This window comes from Chiloscyllium plagiosum, unplaced genomic scaffold (assembly GCF_037043375.1).
Source record: "Chiloscyllium plagiosum isolate Xiang-an unplaced genomic scaffold, Cpla_swu_hap1 HiC_scaffold_35, whole genome shotgun sequence".
NCBI lineage: Eukaryota > Metazoa > Chordata > Chondrichthyes > Orectolobiformes > Hemiscylliidae > Chiloscyllium > Chiloscyllium plagiosum.
In genome coordinates, this window is record NW_028270173.1 from 53,896,196 (window position 1) to 53,924,055 (window position 27,860).

Consider the following 27,860-nt stretch of genomic DNA (forward strand, 5'->3'; position numbering starts at 1 on the left):
GGGAGAGGCTGAACAGGCTGGGGCTGGTTTTACTGGAGTGTCGGAGGCTGAGGGGTGACCTTCTAGGGGTTTACAAAAACCATGAAGGATATGGAGAGGGTGAACAGCCAATGTCATTTCCTCAAGGTAGGGAGTCTAAAACGCGAGGGGTTTAGGTTTACTGTCAGAGGGGTAAGATTTAAAAGGGACTTGAGGGACAACTTTTTCACATAGAGACTGTGGAGTGTATGGAATGAGCTGCCAGAGGAAGTGGTGGAGGTTGGAACAATTACAACATTTAAAAGGCATCTGGATGGGTGTATGAATAGGAAGGGTTTGGAGGGATATGGACCAAGTGTGGGCAAAAGGTATTAGATTAGGTTGGGATATCTGGTCAGCATGGACAAGGTGGACTGAAGGGCCTGTTTCTGTGCTGTACATCTCTATAACTGTACGACTCTAATAGCGAACATGGTTAAACCATTCAGTTATTCATTTAATCTGACAGTTTTTACACAATTAGGTTTGTATGGAACTAGACCGACCAGTCTGACTAGGCTGTGTGAAACCTCCCAAACAAACAATTCAGAGAGAAATGCGAATTATTGCAAGATTCGGGAACATGGTTTAATCATTCAGTCATTGCAATGCATCAGTACAAATACCTCAATGAATGTAATGCTCCAAAAAGCAAGGATTCACCTCAAAATGAATCAGTCAGACAGGTTTGGAATGGGGTCTGAGTTAATTTGCAAAGAGCATTCAAACCCTCAATGAAATGTCTGTCTCCTTTTGTAATGGGAGAACATTCTCAGCCGATTCCCTGGAAACATTATCGTTACAGAAGTGAAGGTGGGACGATATAGATTTGTACGAAGAGTAAATGTTTGTGTGCCACGTCACATAGAGACAGGGTAATCCGGTTCTGGTGCTGCCTCACACTTTGTGCTGCAGCTCCCACCTTTATAAACCCAGCAGTGAAAGACCGACTGGGCCTGTCGCTGGGCCCCATCAGCGAGACACAGCACAAACCCGGTGGGGTTTCGGGTTGGACACTAAGCCGATTCTCGGGCTGGTGTCCAGGTCTGTCACGCCTGGTGGGGCCTGGAAGTGGAACTTCTGCAGCAGGGTGGTGAAGAACAGGAAAAGCTCCACTTTAGCCAGTGCCTCACCAGCGCACACCCTCCGACCTGAAAAAGAACAGGGGAAGGTCAGTACCTCACCCAACACACACACACACACACACACAGACACACACACACACACACACACACATATACACACACACAGACACACACACACATATACACACACACACATACACACACACACATACACACACACTCGCACACACACACTCGCACACACAAACAGGCAGACACACACACATATACACACACATATACACACACATAAACACACACACATACAGACACATACACACACACTCGCACACACAGACACACACACACATACATGTACACACACATATACACACAACACAGACACACACATATACACACACACATACACAGACACACACACATACACACACAGACACACACAAACACGCATAGACACAGACACACACCAACACACACTCAGATCCACACTGACCCCCCCACACACTCCCACCCACTCACACACACAGACACACACACACACACACAGTCTGTTCAGAGACCACCATCTTCCAAACCCCCATCGCTGAAACCATCCCAATGGTCACCAACTGCAAGCAATCTCATTCCCACAGTGTGTCTCTCTATCCCCGTACAGACAGAACTCGAACAGCTGGGAGTACATTCGGCCCTTCATGCTCTTTGCTCATTCAATAAGAACCTGGCTGATATGCTCCCTCCACCCCACCTTCCCAAACCTTCTCCATTCCTATCCATTTAGTTCGGATCCAATAGCCTGGTCCTGAATCTACTCAATGACTGAACATCCACAGACCCTCAGGGCAGGGAATTACAAAGACACACCCCACTTTGAGTGAGAGAACATTGTCCTCTCCCCGTCCGAAATGGACACTCCTTTACTGTGAGGCTGTCCATTGAACAGAAATGATGGAGTTTAATTCAGATAAATGCGAGGTGCTGCATTTTGGGAAAGCAAATCTTAGCAGGACTTATACACTTAATAATAAGGTCGTAGGGAATGTTGCTGAACAAAGAGACCTTGGAGTGCAGGTTCATAACTCCTTGAAAGTGGAGTCGCAGGTACATAGGATAGTGAAGAAGGCGTTTGTTATGCTTTCCTTTATTGGTCAGAGTATTGAGTACAGGAGTCGGGAGGTCATGTTGGTGCTGTACAGGACTTGGTGAGGCCACTGTTGGAATATTGCGTGCAATTCTGGTCTCCTTCCTATCAGAAAGATGTTGTGGAACTTGAAAGGGCTCAGAAAAGATTTACAAGGATGTTGCCAGGGTTGGAGGATTTGAGCTATAGGGAGAGGCTGAACAGGCTGGGGCTGTTTTCCCTGGAGCGTTGGAGGCTGAGCGGGGACCTTATAGAGGTTTACAAATTTATGAGGGGCATGGATAGGGTAAATAGGCAAAGTCTTTTCCATGGGGTCAGGGAGTTCAGAACTAGAGGGCATAGGTTTAGGGTGAGAGGGGAAAGATATAAAAGGGACCTAAGGGGCAACCTTTTCACCCAGAGGGTGGTGAGTGTATAGAATGAGCTGCCAGATGATGTGGTGGAGGCTGGTACAATTGCAACATTTAAGAAGCATTTGGATGGGTATATGAATAGGAAGGGATTGGAGGGATATGGGCCGGGTGCTGGCAGGTGGGACGAGATTGGATTGGGATACCTGGTCGGCATGGACGGGTTGGACCGAAGGGTCTGTTTCCATGCTGTACATCTCTATGACTCTATGACACATCCCCTCTCCAGGCCTGAAGAATTATCCTTATTTCAATGTCTTTAAGGAATAGAGCACCAAGACCCTGTTCCAGGAGTCAGCTCAGTGACTCTCTCTAAGGTAACTTTACCCTTCCTTGGGTGGAGAGACCAAAACTGTGACTGAGTGTGGTCCCACCAAACCCCTATGGGATCGCAGGACCTGTGCCACCTCCTGAGCTGAATTAGTTGACATTACTGGTCATAGCCTTCGTATTTAACTTCCCTTTTCCTTATTCACTCATGGAACATAAAATATTCCCATTTCTGAAGTGAGGCAACTGACTGTGGAGAGCCAGCTCTGATTTGAACTGGGAGCAAGCTCCAAAATTTCACAATGGGTTGAGCTCCCCCATTTGGCTCTTACTTCATCCACGGTATGTGGGTGTCACTGGCTGGGCCCAGCACTTATTGCCCATTCCCGATTTGTCCCGTTGGGAAGGTGGTGGTGAGCTGGCTTCTTGAAACACTACAGTCCCTCCGAGCCACTCACCATCCTGACCTTAAGACCACGAGAAATAAGAACTGGAGCAGACCATTCGGCCCCTCGAGACTGTTCTGCCATTCAATAGGATTATGGCTCATCCCACATTCTTCACATCCACTGCCCTGCCTTTTCCATCTCCCCATTCCTTCAGTGTCGCTGGCTCAGAATCGTGGAGTTCCCTCCCTAACAGCATTGGTCCAGCGCATGGACTGCAGTGGGTCAAGACACCAGCTCACCACCACCTTCTCAAGGGGCAACTTGGGCAGGGGCAATAAATCCTGGGCCCAGCCAGTGACACCCACATACCGTGGATGAAGTAAGAGCCAAATGGGGGAGCTCAACTCATTGTGAAATTTTGGAGCTTGCTCCCAGTTCAAATCAGAGCTGGCTCTCCACAGTCAGTTGCCTCACTTCAGAAATGAGAATATTTTAGTCACGGAACACATGGCCCCTTTTACAACCGGTTACCTGCAGAGAAAGGCATGAAGGCGTCTCTCTTCACAAAATTCCCATCAGCATCCAGGAAGTGAGCCGGGTTAAACTGGTGGGGCTTTTCCCATTGGGTTTTATCGTACAGCACCGAGGTCAATAAAAGAATAACGGACGTTCCCTGAAAAACACGGAAAGTCGTTCTGAATGTGTTACTGTGCCTGTGTTTAATGGAGAGTGAGTCATGCAGGATGTGGAAAACCCAGTTTTCTCCCTGATCCTGTTAGTTTCACTAGATACCTCAGGTTATAACCGACTCCACCTTATTGTCAAATGTAGCGGCTCTTCCCCACGATTAAAGAAACTCAGTTCCTAAAATCCAAATTGCTGTTTGGCCTGCAGTGGGACATAATTACCTGCAGTGGAGGCTGGGTAGATTAGTGCACAGGGCCCTGCTGTTTGCTGACAGAAGGAACACGTACATAGATTGTGCCTGTTCAATTCAATAAAACAGGTGACTGCCTTTATCCAGTTCACTCTTCAGGGCAATCATAGTCAACCTGCCCAGTTTAAAACTTAAACAGAGCTTGGCAGTTAAGCACCAATCATCATTAACTGGTGCATTTGCTTTGACCTCTGCTAATCAGAGTCTACTGGCCAACCAATCAGCACTCTCCTCTCATTCATTAACAATAATGTTACCTGCCCCTCTTCCGTAGTTACGTTAGGGCCCGGGTGTCCTTGGAGAAGGAGCACGCGGTGTCCACCAACACCCTGGAGTTGTTCAGGGAGAGGTGGGCGCCACAGGGAGTGGAGGGCATTATTTCTCCTTCCAACTCTATTTTGATTTAGTCCCTACCTTCCCCTTCACTGTTTGATCACACAGCACTGCCCTTTGATGTGAAGGGCAGTACTTGTCACTGGCCACTCGGGTGTTTTCCTATCTTCCTGGTGGTGGAAATTGAATAAAGATCCATGCGCTTTGTGTCTTTCAATGTGTCTCACACCTGCACACACACACCATGGGTGCTGGGGAAAAAATAAGCACCACCGCGGTTAGGCGGTAGTGTGGGGGTTAACAAAAGACAAAAAAATAAAAAAAAATAAACGAGAGTGTCGTCCCTACCCTCCCCTTCACTGTTTTGATCACACAGCACTGCCCTTTGATGTGAAGGGCAGTACTTGTCACTGGCCACTCTATCCCCTTCCCCGACAGAAAAAGGAAAGAAAAGAAAAAAAACAATAATATTACCCTTTTCATTGATGAGTGCAAAGTGTTTGTAACAGGATTGAGAGTCAGATGGCACATTTTAACCACATTTTAAAAAGTGCATGTGTGAGGTGCGATTTGACGCATTTTAAAAAACACAAATGTGAGGTGAGATTTAAAATCAAACCTCTTCCCACAGTTAGTGACTGGGTTTGGAATGAAGTATGGTCAAGACAGGGTCACATGAGGCATTCAGGAGAGCACTTGATGATTATTTCAATAGGACCAATGGCTTATGGGGGAAAGGCAGACGTTTGGTTCTGTCAAAATGCTAAAGAGAGCTAGTACAGATAAGATGGGAGAAATGGCCTCATTTTTCACTGTTGAGGTTGTGTGATGGGAACCTTCAATGTGACTTTTTTATTAGCAATTCTCAACATTGAAATTTCCCCTTTTAATTTGTTTCCCTTCTAACTCAGTTCCTGTATTTATTCAGAAAGTACCATAATATTATTACCATGGTGATAATGTTCCAAGTAGAACCCTTCTTCAGGACTCGGGTGGGGGGTGAGGGGAGCTGCAGATAAAGGTGGGGGGGGATGTCGGGGAGGATTTTGGGTAGGAAGTGGGCCGGGTGGCAGGGAGCAGTGGAAGAGAGGGGGATGGTCTGGGAAGGGAGGTTGTTTGAAATTGGAGAGTTCAATGTTGAGGCGGAGGATAATGGACATGTCGGAGAGGGTATGGGAAGGGGAATTGAAATAGGCAGTGGTTGGGAGGTCAGGTTGGCCAACTCTAACTAGACCCAACCCCAAGAACATCTCCCCCTCCCCGCCCCTCTCTGCCCTCAGGAAAAAAACGCTCCCTTCAACAGTCCTTGGTTTGTGCCACTCTCCCACCAACATCTCCCCATCACCCCACATCCAACCCATGGTACCTCCCCTGCAGCCGGAAAAGGTGCAAAACCTGCTGGTACACCACTTTCCTCACCTCCCTCCAGGGCCCCAAACAGTCCTTCCAGGTCAGTCAGAGGTTCACCTGCCTCACTTCCAACCTAGTTTACTGTATCAGGTGCTCCCGATGTAGTCTTCTCTACACTGGGGAGGCAAAATGTAAACTTAAGGAACTGTTCACTGAACCTCTCAGCCGGGCCCACAGGGGCCGACCTGACCTCCCAGTCACTGTCCATTTTAATAACCCTTCCCACTCCCTCTCCAATATGATCATCCTCAACCTTTACCATTGCCAGACCACAAGTTGGAGGAACAACACCTCATCTTCTGCCTGGGCAGCCTACGGCCAGGAGGACTCATCGTTGAGGTCTCCAATTTCAATCCCTCTCCATCCCCTGACTCCCTTCCCAGCCCCTCCACCTCCCTTCCATTCCTAGGATTGACCCTTCCTTCCGGCTACCAACTGGATACATTCCTCCCATCGACCAACCAGATCGTGCCCTCTCCCTGTGTTCACCTATTCCTACCTCACCACTCTGACCCCCTCCCCCACCCCACCCCCTCACCCCCACCCCCAGTGCTGAAGAAGGGTTACACCCGAAACGCCCACTTCCCCACCTCCTGGTGCTGCCTGACTTGCTGTGTCCTTCCAGCCTCCTGTTTGTTTATTTTGGTTTCCAGCATCTGCAGTTTCTTTTGTCTCGAACAATGCTCCAAGTGGCACAAATTGTGAAAAGTAAGCCTTGTATCTCTGATACCTTTGGAAGGAAATACCCTCTGAAATGTGTGTCCTCGGTTGTCGAATGAGCAAGGTTCGGGACAATGTTGGCAAACCTCTGGATTTCGTGAATCACAGCCTCAGTGTAGGGCATGTGTCTCTGGTCTTCTGTCCTCGGGAATCGACCAGCTCCTATCACCCGATCAATTTCATCTTGAACTTTCCCTGAAACAGACAAAAAGGTAAAGATCTTTGGATGGAGGGTAACAGTTTACAGCAGACTGAACTGAAGTGGAGAACTTTGTGTTGTTGAGTGACACGGAACGGGCTCGATCAGTTCCATTGCCAGTACATTCCCCTCTCAATACTTTACTTCATCAACTCTGACAGGCATAAACATCAAACTGCCCCAAACACACAGCTGATGTGATAACACCCACTGTGTGCTAACCTCCAAGGTAAATTTTTATTGTTCACTACTGAGGACAATTTGACAATCTATTTAAAATAATTCCATGCCACTATTCATATTTATTACCCTTGAGAAGGTTCCAATTGAAAGTGCTGATTTGTCGAGTGTCATAATTTCCACAAACAAAGTGCTGGGCAGGAAACTCGGCAGGGGCAGGATGATCCCAGGAGGGACATTTTAGGGCCACCCCCAGAGTATTCCCCGCTCAACCTAGATCGAAAGTATAACAAATCAATCCAAGTGGCCCATCCCCTCTGCAGTGACCTGTTTATTGGGATAACTGTTCACCTCAACCTACATAAAGGAGGAGAAAGTGAGGTCTGCAGATGCTGGAGATCAGTGATGGAAATGTGTTGCTGGAAAAGCGCAGCAGGTCAGGCAGCATCTAGGGAACAGGAGAATCGATGTTTCATTCCTGAAGAAGGGCTAATGCCCGAAACGTCGATTCTCCTGTTCCCTAGATGCTGCCTGACCTGCTGCGCTTTTCCAGCAACACATTTCCATCTCAACCTACATAAAGCCTTCTTGTCTTCAGTCCAATTGGGAATCAGACAGTGAGGTAATTATTTACCCAAGTGAATCAGACTGACAGAGGATCTGCCAATTCTGTTGGATTCCCGATGTCCCTGAGGGAGGCTTTGTCTCTCTGTCAGAGAGCGAGAGAGGTCTTGGATACAACTTGTTCGAGGCTTATCAATGCTCTGTCTCCACATTCCATGCTGTTGGTTCCCCTTGACCACAACGATCCACAAGATTGGAGTGTTCACTGTGCAGCTACTGGGGTGTTCACCTGGGCTTAAACTCAGGAAAATTGTGATAAATTGGATAATTCTCTGAACATCGATCCAGGTATGGAGCTCAGTGCTGGACTGCAAGGCTCCACCTAGTGGGATTAGTGTGTAGATGCAGGACTATGACTGTGCCACACTGTCAACAGGTTATAGCTCTGCTCTCTTTCAAACCTGCACTCCCAGGTCTAGCATTTTCTCTAGTGTTTAATAAAGTTTTTGTGCTCCAATTCCAGGGCAGAAATCAAATACAGAATTTAAAATGTGGATTGATGAGATGTGTCAATATTGATTTTGTGTCTTTATGAACGTCACCCTGGGTATCATCCCGGAACCTGCAATGAAAGTTGTCTCCTCTGTGCCCAGAGGTGTCACCTTGGGCTCAAGCTCAGGAAGACTCCACTTGCTGGCTCACTAATGATCAGCTCGTTCTAATCCCAACCATTGGAGGGGTTTCTGATTGAGATGGCCAATATAGTGCTGAACCCAGAGCTGTTTCAGTATTGCTCTTGGTGGTCACTTGGTTCCTGGCTGACAATGTCTTGTCTTATTCTCAATCAGATTCTTACAGGGGTCAGTATTTTACCCTGAGGGGAGGGTGGGTTTGAGCGCCAGATGTAGATATGAAATGCCACGTGCCAAGACACTCATGACAGGAACTAACCTCCCTCAGGGAACATAAAGGACTGACTAAAACAAAACAAAGGAGAGTAGAGCCCAGGAACACGCCCTTCAGCCCAACAAGACTGTGCTGACACGTGATGCCTTTCTAACTAAAACCCTTTTGCCTCTACGTGGTCAGTATCCCTCTATTCCCTGCCTGTTCCTCAATTGTCAAGATGTCTCTTAAACGTTACTATTGTCTCCACCTCCACCACCTCCTCCAGGCACTTACCACCCTCTGGGTAAAAAAAATTTGGCTCTCATATTTTTGTTAAACTTACCCCCTTTTACCTTAAATTGATGTCACCCAGGAACTGTCATTAAGGACTCCATCTATCCATGCCTCTCATAATTTGTAAACATCTATCAGGTCACCCCTCATCCTTTGAAATTATAGTGAAAACAACTGAGTTTTTCCACTGTCTCCTCATGGCTAATGCCCTCTACACCAGGCAACATCCTTATCAACCATTTCTGAACCCTCTCCAAAGCCTTCACATCCTTCTGGTAGTGTGGCGACCAGAACTGTACACAATATTTCAAATGTGGCCTCACTAAAGTACCACACCACTGCCACATGACTTGCTAATTATTCATCCTCTATCCCTGACCAGTGAAGGCAAGCATGCCCAGATGTCTTCTTGACCTCCTTATCAACTTGTGTTGTCACTTTCAGGGAACTGTGGCCCTGCACACCAAATGCCTCGGTATGTTGGTGCTACGAAGGTTTCTGCCATTTACTGTGTGCAGTACTTCCCTCCTGCATTCGATCTCCCGAAATGCATCACCTTCCATTTGTCTGGATTAAACTCCATCTGCCATTTCTCCACCCAACTCTCCAACCAATCTCTATCCTGCTGTATCCTCTGACAATCCTCCTTACCATCCACAGCACCCCTGAACTGTGTGTCATCCACAAACGCATCAATCAGACCATGTCTGCATTCCCCTCCCAACCATCTATATACATTACAAGCAACAAGATACAATTATACAAGCAACAATATTATATTAGATTCAGATGCCAATTTAGGCACAACCACCAAACTAACACGGGTGGCACGATGGCACAGTGGTTAGCACTGCTGCCTCACAGCGCCAGAGAGCCGGGTTCAATTCCCGCCTCAGGCGACTGACTGTGTGGAGTTTGCACGTTCTCCCCGTGTCTGCGTGGGTTTCCTCCGGGTGCTCCGGTTTCCTCCCACCATCCAAAGATGTGCAGGTCAGGTGAATTGGCCATACTAAATTGCCTGTAGTGTTAGGTAAGGGGTAAATGTAGAGGTATGGGTGGGTTTTGCTTCGGCGGGTCGGTGTGGACTTGTTGGGCCGAAGGGCCTGTTTCCACACTGTAATCTAATCTAACAAACACAGAGTGAAGGATTCCTTACTCTGGATTTCTGGGTAGTTTACCATCAGAAGAAGTCCCCAGCAGAGGGTAGTGGAGGTGGTTTCTGTGCCAGCAGCAAACAGGTCAGTGATTGTAACCACGATATCCTTTTTCTTACTCTCTAAATCTTCACCTCCCAGCTCCTTCAAGACAAAATGAAACAAAGGAGAGTGTGTCGCCTCCTTCAGGAAAATATTCAGCTCCATAAATGTCTGGACAGGGGTATGTGTGCCCGAGGATAGTGATCCTTCCAGTCTCTGGTCATGAATGTCACGATGACAATGACAGACTTGGCAGATGGAATACAATGCAGGGAAATGGGAAGTGGAGGGAGGAGAAATACACTCACTCATGGTCAGGCTTTGGGGAGGCAATAGACTTCACCAATTTGAAGGTGGAGGGACAGGTCGGGAAGTCCTTTAAAGCAACTTTACAGCTTTTGTTGGACTGAGTACGTACATTAGGAAGTTAACCCACACCATTCTGTTTTATTTACAAATATATATAAAAATCTGGTAAGGCCTCAGCTGGAATATTGCATCCAGTTCTGGTGTCACACTTTCAGGAAAATGTCAATGCTGGGGCGTGGGTGCAGGGCAGATTTACTGAAGGGGAGAAGATCAAGGGGAGATTCGATAGAACCGTTGGAAATCATGAATGGGTTTGACTGGATAAGTAAGGAGAGATGATTGCAGGAGCAGGGTGGGTCAGGGACAAGTCCAGTAGGAGGGGGCAACAAGGAGCACTCTACTGTAATGCGATGCTGAGTGACTGGAATTCCTGACACAGACACAAAGCTACATTCACACAAGAGTCGGGGATAAACTTGAAGGGAAATAAGTGACAAGGCAGTGGAGAAAGAATAGGGGAGTGGGATAGCTCTACCAGGGAGCAGCTATCGATATGATGGGCCGAGCGACCTTCCCCTCTGCTGTATCACCCTCCAATTCTCTGAAGGAAAGTTGCCTCTCCTGTCTGAGTTCACCATTAGGTTTCAATTCACTCTGGCAGCTAAGCAGAGATGAAGGGGCAGGACTTAATGAATGTGGGGTTTAAATTCATTAAAGAGATTGATTTCCTCGTCAAAATGAGAATAGTGTGGCTCCAAAGCACTGAACAACAGATCTAGGTGTGAGTTCAAGGGCAGTGTTCGGGGAAAATAATGTGTAAAATTAGGAAAGACCTCTCCTCAGTTATATTACTCATGAGACTTTCCGTGTTGACTTTTGCAAGATTGAATCTCACACACCATCAATGCTATATTCTGGACACATTGAGCATCCATGTGATGTCATGAGCACTACGATGAGATAAATAATCAGATACAGTGAGCGCTTGAAGCTACACATTCGTAGTTGTATCCAGAAACGAGGGGCAGCACTGAGCGACATTTTAACAGATGTTTGACACAGAATCTTCCTCCATCAAAACCCACAAAGTCCTGGTGTGGAGTCTGAAATCTGGGGAGATTCCCCTTAGTGCTGAAGAGGTGTGTCACTGTACCTGCTGATGCCTCAGAATTAAGGCCTCGCTGAGTGTCTGGATGCTGTTCTCACTCAACGTCTCTTTAGCAGCTTTGAAGAAACCTTCAATGATTTCATGCATGTTCACTTGATTTTGAATAATCTTCCTGCGGCTCGGAATCAGAAATCCCAGAGATGGGAAAGAGTTGAACAGCTGGATTGGAACAAAAACATAAGGATCAGGCCTTTGGAGGATCCAATGATCGCTCGTCCACGGTCAGTGCAGCAACTACTTATATTCAGTGATGCTTCATGGGAGATAGGAGATTGTCATGGCAACACCGCACTTCCTCTCCTCTCCTCAGTGCCCCCACCCCAACCCATAAACCCTCCAAATTTACAGCTTTAGTTTGAATGCTTTAGCTCTCATCCAGAATGGGTGACCTATCAGCTATCATCTGTTACACATGGATTCCAAAACTCAGATACAGGTCAGACCAAGTAAGGACAGCAGATTTCCTCCAAATTAGTGGACCAGCTGGGCTTTTCTTGCCAATTATATTCATCATTATACTCTTAAATCCAGATTTGTATTGTTAAAGCGAATTGAAATTCCGCCATCCACCACAGCAGGATTTGAACCCGGCTCCCCCAGGTCACTTGCATCATTTTCCTTCATGTGGGAAGCTGAGGGAATCACATCTCTTGAAAGCATTACCCCACCTCCCCCCCCCCCACACCCCAACCCCACCCACTCCCTCTCCATATCAAGAGTCTGGGAGAATGATTCCACTTTGGGGAATCTTTCTGTGATTCTATAAAATGCCTCATTTCATTCTAAATGAGTTGAGAAAACTCATTACGGTGACAACACGTTCAGTGCCAGGCCAGGTTAATTTTGTCAGTGCTGAAGGAGGGCCATTGGACTTGAAACTTTCTCTCCACAGAGGCTACCAGACCTCCTGGGTCTTTCCAGCAACTTCCCAACCATTTTCTGATTGCCAGCACCCCCATTGTTCTTTGCTTTATTTTAAAATAGTTTTCCACGTTTATTTTCTCACTTAAACGTTTTCCAATTTAGCCCACGTAAGCCTGTCTCACATATCAGCATTTATGGCTGAGACACAATGTTAACAAGAGTCTTCAACCTGTAACAAGTCAGATGTGGAAACCGTCTCACACACCAAATTGCAAATGACCTCAACACTCAGCCTGAGTACAATACCACAGAACGACAATTACATGTATTGGAGCTGTTCCCAACAGTCTCGTGTTCTCATTAACCATGTTTGTTAGATAGATAAATACTTCATTGTTATAATCAAAACGGTCTCCAAATATGATGGAACAGATGATATTGCTCACAGCCAAATACATAATCTGTGCAGTTTCAAAAGGCTGACCTGTGAATAAACACAGAATTCCATTACAAAAAGGCCTCTAAACAGTAATAATACTTCAATCATTGTCCTCTTTTACAAAGCACAAGTTACTCATGTAAAACAAAGAACCGCGGAGGCTGCAAATCTGAAGCGACAACAGAAATTGCTGGAGAAACTCAGCACATCTGGCAGTATTCCTGGAGAGAAAGCAGAGTTAGTGTTTTAACAAACAACAGTACATTACTGGAACAGGCCCTTTGGCCCATCGAGCCTGTACTGATGCATGAAACCTTTCTGAACTGAAACCCTTCTGCCTCCACACACTCCATATCCCTCTATTCCCTGCTTCTTCAGGAATCTGTCCAGTTCCCTATTCAATGTTCCTGTTCTAAAGACGGGGACTCAAAAGGTTAGACCTGCTGAGTTTTGTCAGAAATGGGAAGAATTGGGATTAATCAGGAAGCAGGAAGTCAAAATTACAACAAAGTGCACATAGAAGTGCACAGTGTGGAAACAGACCCTTCCCTCCAGCTCTCCCATGCTGAACAGATATCTGAAATTAATCTAATCCCATTTGCCAGCACTTGGCCCATATCCCTCTAAACCCTTCCTATTCATGTACCCATCCAGATACCTTTTAAATGTTGTAATTGTACCAGGCTCTGCCACTTCCTCTGGCAGCACATTTCCACACACGCACCACCCTCTGTGTGAAGACGCTGCCCCTTAGGTGCCTATTAAATATTTCCCCTCTCACCCTAAACCTGTGCCCTTTAGCTCTGGACTCCTCCACCCCAGGGAAAAGACCTGGTATATTCAACCTATCAGTGCCCCTCATGATTTTATCGTCCTCTGTAAGGTCATCCCTCAGCCTCCACACTCCAGGGAAAACAGCCCCAGCCTATTCAGCCTCTCCCTATAGTTCAAACTCTCCAAACCTGGCAAATTCCTTTTCCATCTTTTCTGCACTATTTCAAATTTCACAGCATCCTTCCTGTGAGAGGGAGGCCAGAACTACACATAGTATTATAAAAGTGACCTAACCAATGTCCTGTACAGCCGCAACATGACCTCCCTACTCTTATACTCAATGTACCAATAAAGGCAAGCAGACCAACTACCTTCTTCACTATCCTGTCAAGAAACTATGAAAATGCACTCCAGTGTTCAGCAATACTCCCCAGGACCTTTCCATTCAGTGTATAAGTCTGCTCTGATTTGCTATTCCAAGCTGCAACACCTCCAATTTATCGAAATTAAACTCCATCTGCCACTCACTGATCCATCAGCCCATCTGATCATGATCCCATTGTACTCTGAGATAACCTCCTTCACTGTCCATTATACCTCCAATTTTGGTGTCATCTGCAAATGTAGTAACAATAATTCCTATGTTCACATCCAAATCATTTATATAAATGACAAAAAGCAGTGAACGCAGGCACTGATCCTTGTGGCAGACCATTGGTCACAGGCCTCCAGTGAAAAGGAACCCTCCACCACCACCCTCCATCTTCTATCTTTGAGCCAGCTCTGTATCCAAGTGGCTAGCTCTTTCTGTATTCCATGTCATCTAACCTTGCTAACCAGTCTACCGTGCGGAACCTTGTTGAATGCCTTACTGAAGTCCATACAGATCACATGCACCACTCTGCCCTCATGAATCCTCAGTTACATCATCAGTAACTTGGAAACTCTCCCTAATCTCCCACATCCAACAGGAAGAGCACATCACCCAAATAAAGGCCATCTTCACACCATAATAATCTACAGACACAGAAAATAGCTCAGTCTTGCTGCTCTAAAAGGATAACTTAGTACCTATATTTTATATCTTTAAAGTATATTAAAGAGAGAGATCTCAATAAAAATATATAATCAAAAAATAATTGTACTCACAATTGTAGATTTACCAAAAAACACAATAAGGTTACACTTTAAAACTAGTCACTTCGCTGCTCCCCTGTTGTGAGATCCCCACATGGTTTCTCAAAGGTCAACTGTGAATTTCACTGTTTGTTCATTTTTGTCAGAATGAACTCCAATGTCCAGACACATTGGTAACTAAACAGCAAAATCAAGCAGCTCTGCAGGGTCATTGCTGGGACAAACATCTGTGCAGGGTCACTGCTGGGCCACACAGCTATGCAGGTTCACTGCTGGGTCAAACATCTTGCAGGGTCACTGCTGGGACACACAGCTGTGCAGGGTCACTGCTGGGACACACAGCTGTGCAGGGTCACTGCTGGGTCACACAGCTGTGCAGGGTCATTGCTGGGTCACACACCTGTGCAGGGTCATTGCTGGGTCAAACATCTGTGCAGGGTCACTGCTGGGTCACACAGCTGTGCAGGGTCACTGCTGGGCCACACAGCTGTGCAGGGTCACTGCTGGGTCACACAGCTGCGCAGGGTCACTGCTGGGTCACACAGCTGTGCAGGGTCACTGCTGGGTCACACAGCTATGCATGGTCACTGCTGGGTCACCAGCTGTGCAGGGTCATTACTGGGTCACACAGCTGAGCAGAGTCACTGCTGGGTCACACAGCTGTGCAGGGCCACTGCTGGGCCACACTGCTGTGCATGATCACTGCTGTACAGGGTCACTGCTGGGTCACACTGCTGTGCAAGGTCACCGCTGGGTCACACAGCTGTGCAAGGTCACCGCTGGGTCACACAGCTGTGCAGGGTTACTTCTGGGTCACACAGCTGTGCAGGATCACTAATGTGTCACACAGCTGTTCAGGGTCACTGCTGGATCACACAGCTGTGCAGAGTCACTGCTGGAGTTACACAGCTGTACAGGGTCACTGCCGGGTCACACAGCTGTGCAGGGTCACTGCTGGGCCACACAGCTGTGCAGGGTCACTGCTGGGTCACACAGCTGTGCAGGGTTACTTCTGGGTCACACACCTGTATAGGATCACTGATGTGTCACACAGCTATTCAGGGTCACCGCTGAGTCACACAGCTGTGCAGGGTCACTGCTGGGACACACAGCTGTGCAGGGTCACTGCTGGGTCACACAGCTGTGCAGGGTCATTGCTGGGTCACACACCTGTGCAGGGTCATTGCTGGGTCAAACATCTGTGCAGGGTCACTGCTGGGTCACACAGCTGTGCAGGGTCACTGCTGGGCCACACAGCTGTGCAGGGTCACTGCTGGGTCACACAGCTGTGCATGGTCACTGCTGGGTCACACAGCTGCGCAGGGTCACTGCTGGGTCACACAGCTGTGCAGGGTCACTGCTGGGTCACACAGCTATGCATGGTCACTGCTGGGTCACCAGCTGTGCAGGGTCATTACTGGGTCACACAGCTGAGCAGAGTCACTGCTGGGTCACACAGCTGTGCAGGGCCACTGCTGGGCCACACTGCTGTGCATGATCACTGCTGTACAGGGTCACTGCTGGGTCACACTGCTGTGCAAGGTCACCGCTGGGTCACACAGCTGTGCAAGGTCACCGCTGGGTCACACAGCTGTGCAGGGTTACTTCTGGGTCACACAGCTGTGCAGGATCACTAATGTGTCACACAGCTGTGCAGGGTCACTGCTGGATCACACAGCTGTGCAGAGTCACTGCTGGAGTTACACAGCTGTACAGGGTCACTGCCGGGTCACACAGCTGTGCAGGGTCACTGCTGGGCCACACAGCTGTGCAGGGTCACTGCTGGGTCACACAGCTGTGCAGGGTTACTTCTGGGTCACACACCTGTATAGGATCACTGATGTGTCACACAGCTATTCAGGGTCACCGCTGAGTCACACAGCTGTGCAGGGTTACTTCTGGGTCACACAGCTGTGCAGGATCACTGATGTGTCACACAGCTGTTCAGGGTCACTGCTGGGCCACACAGCTGTGCAGGGTCACTGCTGGGCCACACAGCTGTGCAGAGTCACTGCTGGGATTACACAGCTGTACAGGGTTACTGCCGGGTCACACAGCTGTGCAGGGTCACTGCTGGGCCACACAGCTGTGCAGGGTCACTGCTGGGTCACACAGCTGTGCAGGGTCACTGCTGGGTCACACAGCTGTGCAGGGTCACTGCTGGGCCACACAGCTGTGCAGGGTCATTGCTGGGTCACACAGCTGTGCATGGTCACTGCTGGGCCACACAGCTCTGCAGGGTCACTGCTGCCTCACACAGCTGTGCAGGGTCGCTGCTGCCTCACACAGCTGTACAGGGTCACTGCCGGGTCACACAGCTGTACAGGGTCACTGATGTCTCACACAGCTGTGCATGGTAACTGCTGGGTCACACAGCTGTGCAGTCACTGCTGGGTCACACAGCTGTGCAGAGTCACTGCTGTCTCACACAGCTGTACAGGATCACTGTTGGGTTACACAGCTGTACAGGGTCACTGTTGGGTTACACAGCTGTGCAGGGTCACTGCTGGGTCACACAGCTGTGCAGGGTCACTTCTGGGTCACACAGCTGTGCATGATCACTGCTGCATTACACAGCTGTGCGGGGTCACTGCTGGGTGACACAACTATGCAGGGTCACTGCTGGGTCACACAGCTGTACAGGGTCACTGCTGGTTCACACACCTGTCCAGGGTCACTGCTGTGTCACACAGCTGTTCAGGGTCTCTGCTGGGCCACACAGCTGTACAGGGTCACTGCTGGGTCACACAGCTGAAAAGTGTCACTGCTGGGTCACACAGCTGTACAGGGTCACTGCTGGGTCACACTGCTGTGCAGGATCAATGCTGGGTCACACAGATGTACAGGGTCACTGCTGGGTCACACAGCTGTACAGTGTCACTGCTGGGTCACACAGCTGTACAGGGTCACTGCTGGGTCACACTGCTGTGCAGAGTCAATGCTGGGTCACACATCTGTACAGGGTCACTGCTGGGTCACACAGCTGTACAGTGTCACTGCTGGGTCACACAGCTGTGCAGGGTCACTGCTGGGTCACACAGCTGTACAGGGTCACTGCTGGGTCACACAACTTTGCAGGTTTATGTCTCCATTTCTAACCTCCCATGTGGTCTCTGTTTTGTCTCACTTCATTCTCTTTTTTTTGAACACTGTTGTTTTGATTTTTTCCCAAAGTAAACAAAGCAACAGCTTATAAAACAATAATTACTGCTTCAAAAATACCAGGAAATCATCTCCAACCTGAAATACCTCCAATATGGAGCAGCTGTTACAGCCAATATTTTTTCCCGTCCTCCACCTCAGGTTACACAGGATCCTCCAGTTTAAAAAATGACTTGGCAGCGGTGGGATTCAAACCTACATCTCCTAAGGGAGTGGAGTGTGGGAGGAAGAAAAAGATTCTGCCAAATTTAGGAGCAGGGCAGTTTCATTGTCAGTGAAAGTAATGATTTATGGTAAATTGGTGAATTGAGGGTTGGGGGTCGGTTTCACTCAGTTGGCTGGACTATGATGCAGGAGAACACCACCTATTTGTGACACCTCCGATACTGAAGCAGTCCATGTTCGCAGGCAAAAAGATCTGGACAATATCCAGGATTGAGCTGACAAGTGACAAGTAACATTCATGCCACATGGATGCCAGACTAATACCATCACCAATAAGAGATAATCTAATTTTTATCCCTTAACAATCAAGATCATTACCATTACTGAATCTTGTTTTAGGATTAGTGGTGCTGGAAGAGTACAGCAGTTCAGGCAGCATCCGAGGAGCAGCAAAATCGACGTTTCGGGCAAAAGCCCTTCATCAGGAATAAAGACAGAGAGCCTGAAGCATGGAGAGATAAGCTAGAGGAGGGTGGGGTGGGGAGAAAGTAGCATAGAGTACAATGGGTGAGTGGGGGAAGGGATGAAAGTGATAGGTCAGGGAGGAGGGTGGAGTGAATAGGTGGAAAAGAAGATAGGCAGTAGGACAAGTCATGGGGACAGTGCTGAGCTGGAAGTTTGGAACTTGGGTGAGGTGGGGGAAGGTGAAATGAGGAAACTGTTGAAGTCCACATTGATGCCCTGGGGTTGAAGTGTTCCGAGGCGGAAGATGAGGCGTTCTTCCTCCTGGTGTCTGGTGGTGAGGGAACGGCAGTGAAGGAGGCCCAGGACCTCCATGTCCTCGGCAGAGTGGGAGGGGGAGTTGAAATGTTGGGCCACAGGGCGGTGTGGTTGATTGGTGCGGGTGTCCTGGATGTTCCCTAAAGCGGTCTGCTAAGAGGCGCCCAGTCTCCTCAATATAGAGGAGACTGCATCGGGAGCAACGGATGCAATAAATGATATTAGTGGATGTGCAGGTAAAACTTTGATGGATGTGGAAAGCTCCTTTAGGGCCTTGAATGGAGGTGAGCGAGGAGGTGTGGGTGCAGGTTTTGCAGTTTCTGCGGTGACAGGGAAAGGTGCCAGGATGGGAGGGTGGGTTATTTGGGGGGCATGGACCTGACCAGGTAGTCACAGAGGGAACAGTCTTTGCGGAAGGTGAAAGGGGTGGGGAGGGAAATATATCCCTGGTGGTGGGGTCTTTTTGGAGGTGGCGGAAATATCATCAGATGATGTGGTTTATGCAAAGGTTGGTAAGGTGGAAAGTGAGCACCAGAGGTGTTCCGTCCTTGTTACGCTTGGAGGGGTGGGGTCTGAGGGCGGAGGTGTGGGATGTGAATGAGATGCATTGGAGGGCATCTTCAACCACGTGGGAAGGGAAATTGCGGTCTCTAAAGAAGGAGGCCATCTGGTGTGTTCTGTGGTGGAACTGGTCCTCCTGGGAGCAGATATGGTGGAGGCGGAGGATTTGGGAATACGGGATGGCATTTTTACAAGAGGTAGGGTGGGAAAAGGTGTAATCCAGGTAGCTGTGAGAGTCAGTGGGTTTGTAAAAAATGTCAGTGTCATGTTGGTCATCATTAATGGAGATGGAGAGGTCCAGGAAGGGGAGGGAAGTGTCAGAGATGGTCCAGGTAAATTTAAGGTCAGGGTGGAATGTGTTGGTGAAGTTGATGAATTGTTCAACCTCTTTGCGGGAGCATGAGGTGGCGCCAATGCAGTCATCAATGTAGTGGGGAGTGGTGCTGGTGTAATTACGGAAGATCGACTGTTCTATGTAGCCAACAAAGAGACAGGCATAACTGGGGTCCATATGTGTGCCCATGGCTACCCCTTTGGTCTAGAGAAAGTGGGACAATTCGAAGGAGAAACTGTTAAGGGTGAGGACCAGTTCGGCCAAACGAATGAGAGTGTCGGTGGAAGGGTACTGTTGGGGACGTTGGGAGAGGAAAAAACGGAGGGCTTGGAGGCCCTGGTCATGGCGGATGGAGGTGTAGAGGGATTGGATATCCATGGTGAAGATGAGGCATTGAGGGCCAGGGAAACGGAAGTCTTGGAGGAGGTGGAGGGCGTGGGTGGTGTCTCGAACATATGTAGGGAGTTCCTGGAGTTTTTACCATTACTGAATCCCCTACTTTCATTGAGGTTACCATTGACCAGAAACTCAACTGGACTGGTCACATTAACAGAGTAGCTTCAAGAGCATGCCAGTGGCTAGGAATACTGCAGAGAGGAACTCAATTCCTGATCCCCCAAAGCATGTCCACCATCTACAAGGCACAAATTAGGAGTGTGATGGAAATTCCCCACTTGCCTGGACGTGTGCATTTCCAACAAAACTCAAGAAGCCAGATGCCATCCAGGACAAAGCAGCCCATTTGACTGGCATCACATCCATAACGAACCATTCCTCCACTACCGATGCTCTGTCGTAACTAATATCGTGGAATCCCTACAGTGTGGAAACACTGGCCCAACAAGTCCACACTGACCCTCTGAAGACTATCCCACCCAGACCGATTTCCCTACACTATAACTCTACATTTACCTTGACTAATCCACCTAACCTACACATCCCTGAACACTGTGGGCAATTTAGCTTGGCCAATTCATCTAACCTACACAACTTTGGACTGTGGGAGGAAACTGGACTGTGTGGAAACCCACACAGACACTGGGAGAGAGTGAAAACTACACAGACAGTCAACAGAGGCTGGAATCAAACCCAGGTCAATGGTGTTGTGAGGCTGCAGTGCTAACAACAGAGCCACCGTACCGCCCTTCAACCAAGCTATAAGATGCACTCCAAAAATTCACAAAAGATCCTTTGAAGCACCTTCCAAACCCATGACCACTTCCATCTCGAAGGACAAGGGCAGCAGATACGTGGGAACATCACCACCTGCAAATTCCCCTCCAAGCCACTCACCATCCTCACTTGGAAATGTATGGCTATTTTGCATAACTGAATCAAAATCCTGGAATTCCCTCCATCAGGACATTATGGGTCAACCTACAGCATGTGAACTGGAATTGTTCAAGTAGACAGCTCACCGTCTCCTTCTCAGGAGGCAACTAGACACGGGCAAAAATGTTGCTGGCAGTCAGCAGTGCCAATTCCATGCGTAAAATTTTGAAAACATAGCATGGTGTCAATTCTCACACTGGCAGTGGTTGCTATAAAGGTCCCACCTTTTCAACCTCACCCCTTACCTGAGGCATGTTTAAGGTTAAACTCAGCACCAGTCATGTCTACTCAGTGAGAGAGAGGGACGGCGGTGACTTTACCTGTCAATTATATCACACCAGGTCAAGGAGGAACAAACAGATCTTCGGGGTGAAATGGACCATTGGTTTGAACAAACAAATGTCTAAATTGACCCAAGAGTTGGGAAGAGCATGGGAAAGACTGTTAATACCCCATCGCACCTAACTTTTAGCAACCACCGTCCACACTGAAGGAATGGAAGTAATTCAGTAAGCTTTGTGCAGGAGCAGACAACCAGACACAGACCATGTTGTGTCCGTGCTTACACACCAGAGTCTGGACTCAAATTACCTTCAAACCCCCTTGCCACTGCACCAGTGTCACACCCTGTTGTGTCCTGTGGGAATCGGTGTGCACGGACCAGCCCACATTTTAAAATAAGAAATCCCACAATGGTGCTTTCCACTCATCTCCAAGTTGTATTGGGACCTGGAACCTGAGGGCCCCCATTGGGCCACCCCTACAGTGACTGACCTGGGAGCCTCACCACCGCCGTAGCTCAGCAAGTCTAGGTACCTCGCCACCCACATCTCTGCTGTATACGTGAGAGCCTGTCACCAACACGTGGAGGCGATGGTCAAAGGACTCGTGTGGCGAACTCTTCAAGCAGACCTGCCCCACAAGTGGCAGAATCTCTGCTGATCAGGCAGGACTGAGTTAAACTGAGGGGAAGCATAGACCTGAATCCTCACAGCAGCAGCAGCATTGGTATGTGGATGCTGCCCTGTAACATCTTGATCTAAAGTTGGTGTTGGCATCTTTTATTCAAGTGAAAATCTTTTCTGTCGATGTCAATTTTGAGGGAACCATGAATTCCAGCATGTTATGACCCACCAAGCACTCACCCTTGTGACTCTCAAACACATTGACAAGAAAGCTGGCCTCTTCATTGATCCTGTCTTCAATGGATTTCTTGCCCATGCCAAAGCCTCGGAGAGCTGAGATCACAAACTTTCGGTTCTCCCGCCACAACTTCCCGTCGCTGAATATCACGCCTGAAAGTGACACACGAAAAGCTGATCAAATATTGTACACGGGTTCTGCTGTGAGTGCTGCCAAACCCCAGGTTTCTAACACCCTTTCCTTTCCTGAGAATTACACCATTCTACAAAAACCAAGACGAATACCATTGTATCCATGAGTGCTGTTTGGAGGCGTCAGCCCATTGGTCTCCCTTCACAAGATTCCTCTTCATGTTGTCATTCTCAATTCCCCTTTGGATGTTCCTGTTGACCCTGCTTCCAGAACCATCCCAGGTACTGCATTCCAGATGACAATGAGAGCCGTAAAACCAAATCTCATCTTCCCTCTGATTGGTTTTTGTCAGCAAGCGGCCTCTTTTGGTGTCGTCTGTCCAATTCTGGTCTCCCTCTGCAGGGAGGATATTATTAAGCTGGATGGGGTTAAGAAGAGATTCACCAGGATGTTCCCGGGATTAGAGAGTATGAGGTATGGGGAGAGGCTGCAACTTTTTTCACTGGAGTGTGGGAGGTTGAGGGGTGACCTTGTAGAAGTTTATAAAATCATGAGGGACATGGATAAGGTGAATGACAGGTGTCTTTTCCCCCCAGGTGGAGGATTTCAAGGCGAGGGGCATATTCTTTCAGTGTGAGGAGAAAGGTTTAAACAAGAGATGGCAGCCATTGTTTTATACAGAGTGTGGTTTGTGTGTGGAATGAACTTCCAGTGGAAGTGGTAGAAGTGGATATAATTATAACATTAAAAAGGCATTTGGATAAGTACATGAATAAGAAATGTTTGGAGGAATGTGGACGAAGTGCAGCCAGGTGGGATTAGTTTAGTTTGGAATTATGTTCAGCATGGATCGGTTAGACCGAAGGGTCTGTTTCAGTGCTTTATGACTCTATGATACTATAATAACCCTCCCAATTTCAGTGTTTGTCAGTTCATATTTAAGATTGTCCCACAGTAAAATTATTTGTTGATTTAATATTGACCGTCTAAAATATATCACGTGAAGATTAATGTTCTGATGCTTGAGCAACATTTATGGAGTTAGACAAATTATTGACGCAGGGGATTGTACCAGGTATTTGATGATTAACACCATCTTGAGAAATGTGATGAAAAATGCAGTACCTTGAGACAGCAAGGTATTGGCAAGAAGTTAATTGGCAGCAAATAAAAAGTAGGAAGGTAACAGGGTCTGACTGCCAACCCAACAGCTTAACCAAGGGAGGGATGTGAGGTCTGTTAGCAGTTCGGGATCTGATCCCTGCCATTTAATATGACAGCAGGAAGCTCGAGTGTATTGGGGTTTTGAATGAGATGTCGAAGTTGCACAATGTATTTATGTGGATGTGTAAATGTAATGACTTTAATTGATAGTAGCCCTCCTCTCATGCAGCACAAATTTTGGTTGACATTACTTTGGCATTTTCTAGCAAAATGCAAGGTAACAGATTGATAGAATGTGTATTTCTTCAGCAAAAATAAAGGAAGTTTTATTGAAATTTAACAACATGCTAGTTTGGCTTGAAGTGGAACATTGTATTAAATTCTGAGCGCCACATTGTTGGGAAATGCTTGAGTGAGGGTCGCCATCAGATGAATGAATGATGATCACTTGTCAAAGGTGGTCACCTTGGAGAAGAGAAGGTTGTGTGAGCTTTTGGATGGAGATATCTAAGATCATAAGGGATCTAGTCAGAGTAGGTGAACACTGCATGTTTCCCATTGGCTGGAGGACTGAGAATCAGATGGCACAGAGCTCATAGCATTGGCAAAAGAAACAAAGAGGGTTTGTGAAAGACACATTGAATGGTGATGATCAGAAGTGCCTGATCAATGGAAATTCAATGGAAGTTTTCAAAAGAGAATTGCATAAGTGCCTGACGAGGGAAAGCTTTTCAGCGGTGGAGGAAAGGGTAGGGGAGCAGGACCAGTTCAGTTGTAATCGCTGATAAACATTGGCCTAACCCAGGATTATTGGGAATGAAAAGCTTGGGTATTGATAATTGAGGGAAATAGTGGCTAAAATGCTACAGTTCAATATCATAACATTTTGTGTCACTTTGACCACCATGATCAGGTGAGTTGATTGAAGATGGAAATGATCAAAGAGTAACATAGAGATGAAAGAGGGAAATTACCACTTCGGAATGAAACTGCGTCATATATCGGTAAGTTTGGCCTCCCACTGAATTGATCAGCGTGATTCACAAGAGCGTCTTTCACTGCATCATAACCAGTCAACACCACTGCCTTCAGCGGGCCGAGCTCCACTGAAAATACACTGCCATATTTCTCTGCAAGCTAACAAAGAGAGATTTATTTCATTAAGGTTTTATTTCGAATCAGCTGTAGCACAAGTCAGGGGCGAAAAATGAAGGAAAGAATTTTAATCCCCAATTCTTAAGAATTTGATGCCCATCTGTATTTTCCCTCTAGAAGGTGTTGGTGAGCTGCCTTCCTGACCCACTGCAGTGCAGGTGGGTAAACCTTCAATGGTGTTGGGAAAGGAATTCCAGAATGTTGAACATAGAAACAGAAGGAGGCCATTCAGCCCCTCAAGCTCCCTCCACAACTCAATTACATCATGAATGATCTTTGGCCGAACTCCATGTTCCTGCCCTTGGCCCATATCCCCTCATGGTTTTGCTTCATAAAAATGTATCTACCTCAAGTTTAAAACTAATAACTGATCCCACACCCACTGCCATTTGTGGAAGAGTGTTCTACCACCCTTTCTCATATCTCCCTCCCGAACGGTCTGGCCCAGACTTTGTCCTTTCGTTCGAGACTCTCCAAACAGTGGAAATAGTTTATCTCTATCCACCCTTTTCATGTTAACAATCTCGAAGATTTTGATCAGATCACCCCTTATCCTTCTAAATTTAAGAGAAAGCAGGCCTTATTTGGATCATCTCTCCTCATAACCTAACCCCTGAAGGACATGTATTATTCCTGTAAACCTTCGCTGTGTTCCCTCCAAGGCCATTCCACCCTTCCTGAGGTGTGGAGCCCAGACCTGCTCACAGTGCTCCACGTGGGCTCTGACCAGGGTCCTGTCTAACTGCAGCATAATTTATTCATCCTTTTGTATTCCAGGTATGAAGGCCAACATTCAACCAACTTTCTTGATTATATTCTGAACCTACTTACAATATTTCAATGATCTGTGCACCCAAACTCTCAAGTCACTTTGCACACCCACTGTTGAGCCAGTGACACTGAAGGAACAGCAATACTTTCTCCTTGTAGATTCAGCACTAACTTACTTCCATGTTGTCATGGTCCCATGTGGCTGGCTATCTGCATCAGCGACTCACCAATATCATTGACCACACTCTGTGCATTCACGGGTAGGCCCAGTGATTGTTTTTTGGACCTTACTGCTGTTTCTCTTACTCAGAATGTACCTTTTTCATTCTCTTGCTAGCTGCCTCTTCCAATTCCTGGCTTTTCCTCTCTAGTGTTATCTCCTCATTCCCATTCCCCCGAAAAATTAATTTGAACCCTTCTCAACAGCATTAACATACTATCCCATCAGGATGCTTGTCGAGCCTCTATTCAGGCGTAAATCATCCAGCTTGGACAAATCTCATTCTGCTCCAGAATTGTTACTAACCTCCGAGGAGTCTAAAGCTCACCCTCCTGTGATATATCCCCTGGCATAATGGTCTCCTTCCTATCTGAAGAATGTTTTGAAACTTGAAAGGATTCAGAAAGATTTACAATGACGTTGCCAGGGTTGGAGGATTTGAGCTACAGGGAGAGGTTGAACAGGCTGTGGCTGTTTTCCCTGTAGCTTCAGAGGCTGAGGGGGTGACCTTGTAGAGGTTTATAAAATCATGAGGGGCATGGATCAGGTAAATAGACAAGATCTTTTCCCTGCAGTTGGGGAGTCCAGAATAAGTAGGGATAGGTTGAGGGTGAGAGGGGAAAGATATGAAAGAGACCTAAGGGACAACTTTTTCAAACAGAGGATGGTACATGTGTGGAATGGGCTGCCAGAGGAAGTGGTGGAGGCTGGTACAATTACAGCATTTAAAAGGATCTGGATGGGTATATGAATAGGAAGAGTTTAGAGGGATATGGGCTGGGTGGTGGCAGGTGGGACTAGATTGGGTTGGGATATCTGGTTGGCATGAATGAGTTGGACAGATGGGTCTGTTTCCATGCTGTACATCTCTATGATTCTGTAACTGTACGACTCTATGTGTCTATCTGCTTATCCCACTGAATGTTTCCTGACCGGTGTGTAGCACTATAAGTTATCCTGAGATTGCTGCCTTTGACGTTCTGCTGGCTATTTCCATTCCCAGCTCCTTCAAGTCGAACTGCAGGGCCCCATCCCTCTTTCTATTGATGTGCATAGCCACTAGCTGTTCACCCTCTGAGTGTTCTGCAGGCATTCAGTGACGTTCATGAACCAGGAACCGGAGAGACATCACACTGCCCTGGATTCCCAGCTGGGGCCGCAGAAACACCTGCCTTTTCTCCCAAGTCCCAAATTCCTTAGAGCTGTTGCTTTCCCAATCCTCCCCTTGCAAACCTACTCCACCCCATACCCAACCTTGGGCGCCCTGTGGTGGTATGGACCCATTGACTTCAAATTGCGTTGGGAAGCGGTGACTTTAATCAGCTTTCATTTTGTTCACGATTATTGGACTGAATTTTAAGATTTTTTTTCTGTTCCCCCAGCACCACGTATTTGATGGACACTTGGCTCTGGGATATACCTCAAAGGAACTCACTCTCACAAATCAGTCCCTTCCCTTTGCGTTGACCTCACTTTGGTTTTTTGATCAGGACATGAATTCCAGTGTTTTCCTGATCTTTCACAATGTCAATATCTCTGGTTCTAATGGCATAAAAAAAAAGCCCAGAGATTTTCAATTCTCCCAGATCTTCTTCCATGATTTTATATCTATCCGCTCTATATTTTAAATATGTGATTGTAAGGATCTGGGAGAAAGTGAGGGCTGCAGATGCTGGAGACCAGCAGGTCAGGCAGCATCTGAGGAGCAGGAGAGTCAATGTTTCGGGCTTCGTCAGGAATGGCACATATTAATTTTGCACGTTAATTAAATTGAACATTTCCCAGATTGTCCACTGTGCCAGACTCTCTGAGCTTCCATAACTTTGCAATTGGTTTGTTTTTTTCTGTTTAGAGTAAAAGTCCGATCAGAGATCAGAGATCAGAGACTCTCAGAACACAGCCCCCAGGACTAACAGATTCCTCGGTCAGGGATTAGGGATCTGCTTCAGTTTGTGGCTCTCTCGGTCTCTGTGAGCTCACACCGCCCCATCCCTCGGACAGTCCCCCAGTGAAGGATTCTCACTTACCCCCATGAGAGACCAGTCCAGCTTCTTGAGGTCCAGTTGGTGCAGGTTTCCGATCAGAGGAAGCAGGGTCGGTCCAGGAGGGAAATTCCTGGGAACTCTCCACCGAATAACAGACACAGCCAGGAAGAGAAAGAAGGCCAGCAGCGATAGGGCCAAGGTGTAGTCTGTGGGGAAGAGCTTGAGGAGAGCCAT

At 47.5% G+C, this 27,860-nt stretch overlaps 1 protein-coding gene across 1 annotated transcript; it reads right to left on the reverse strand.

The window, feature by feature from the left end:
- Positions 1-799: 799 nt before the first annotated feature.
- Positions 800-27,860, reverse strand: LOC148140917 (cytochrome P450 2K1-like). Its single transcript, XM_087978931.1, has 9 exons — positions 27,669-27,860; positions 24,470-24,632; positions 22,202-22,351; positions 12,696-12,856; positions 11,494-11,667; positions 9,992-10,133; positions 6,721-6,905; positions 3,842-3,983; positions 800-1,169 (listed from the first exon to the last, which is right to left on the reverse strand). Exons 1-9 carry the CDS (start codon positions 27,858-27,860, stop codon positions 991-993), a joined length of 1,488 nt encoding a protein of 495 aa, XP_087835057.1. The 3' UTR covers positions 800-990.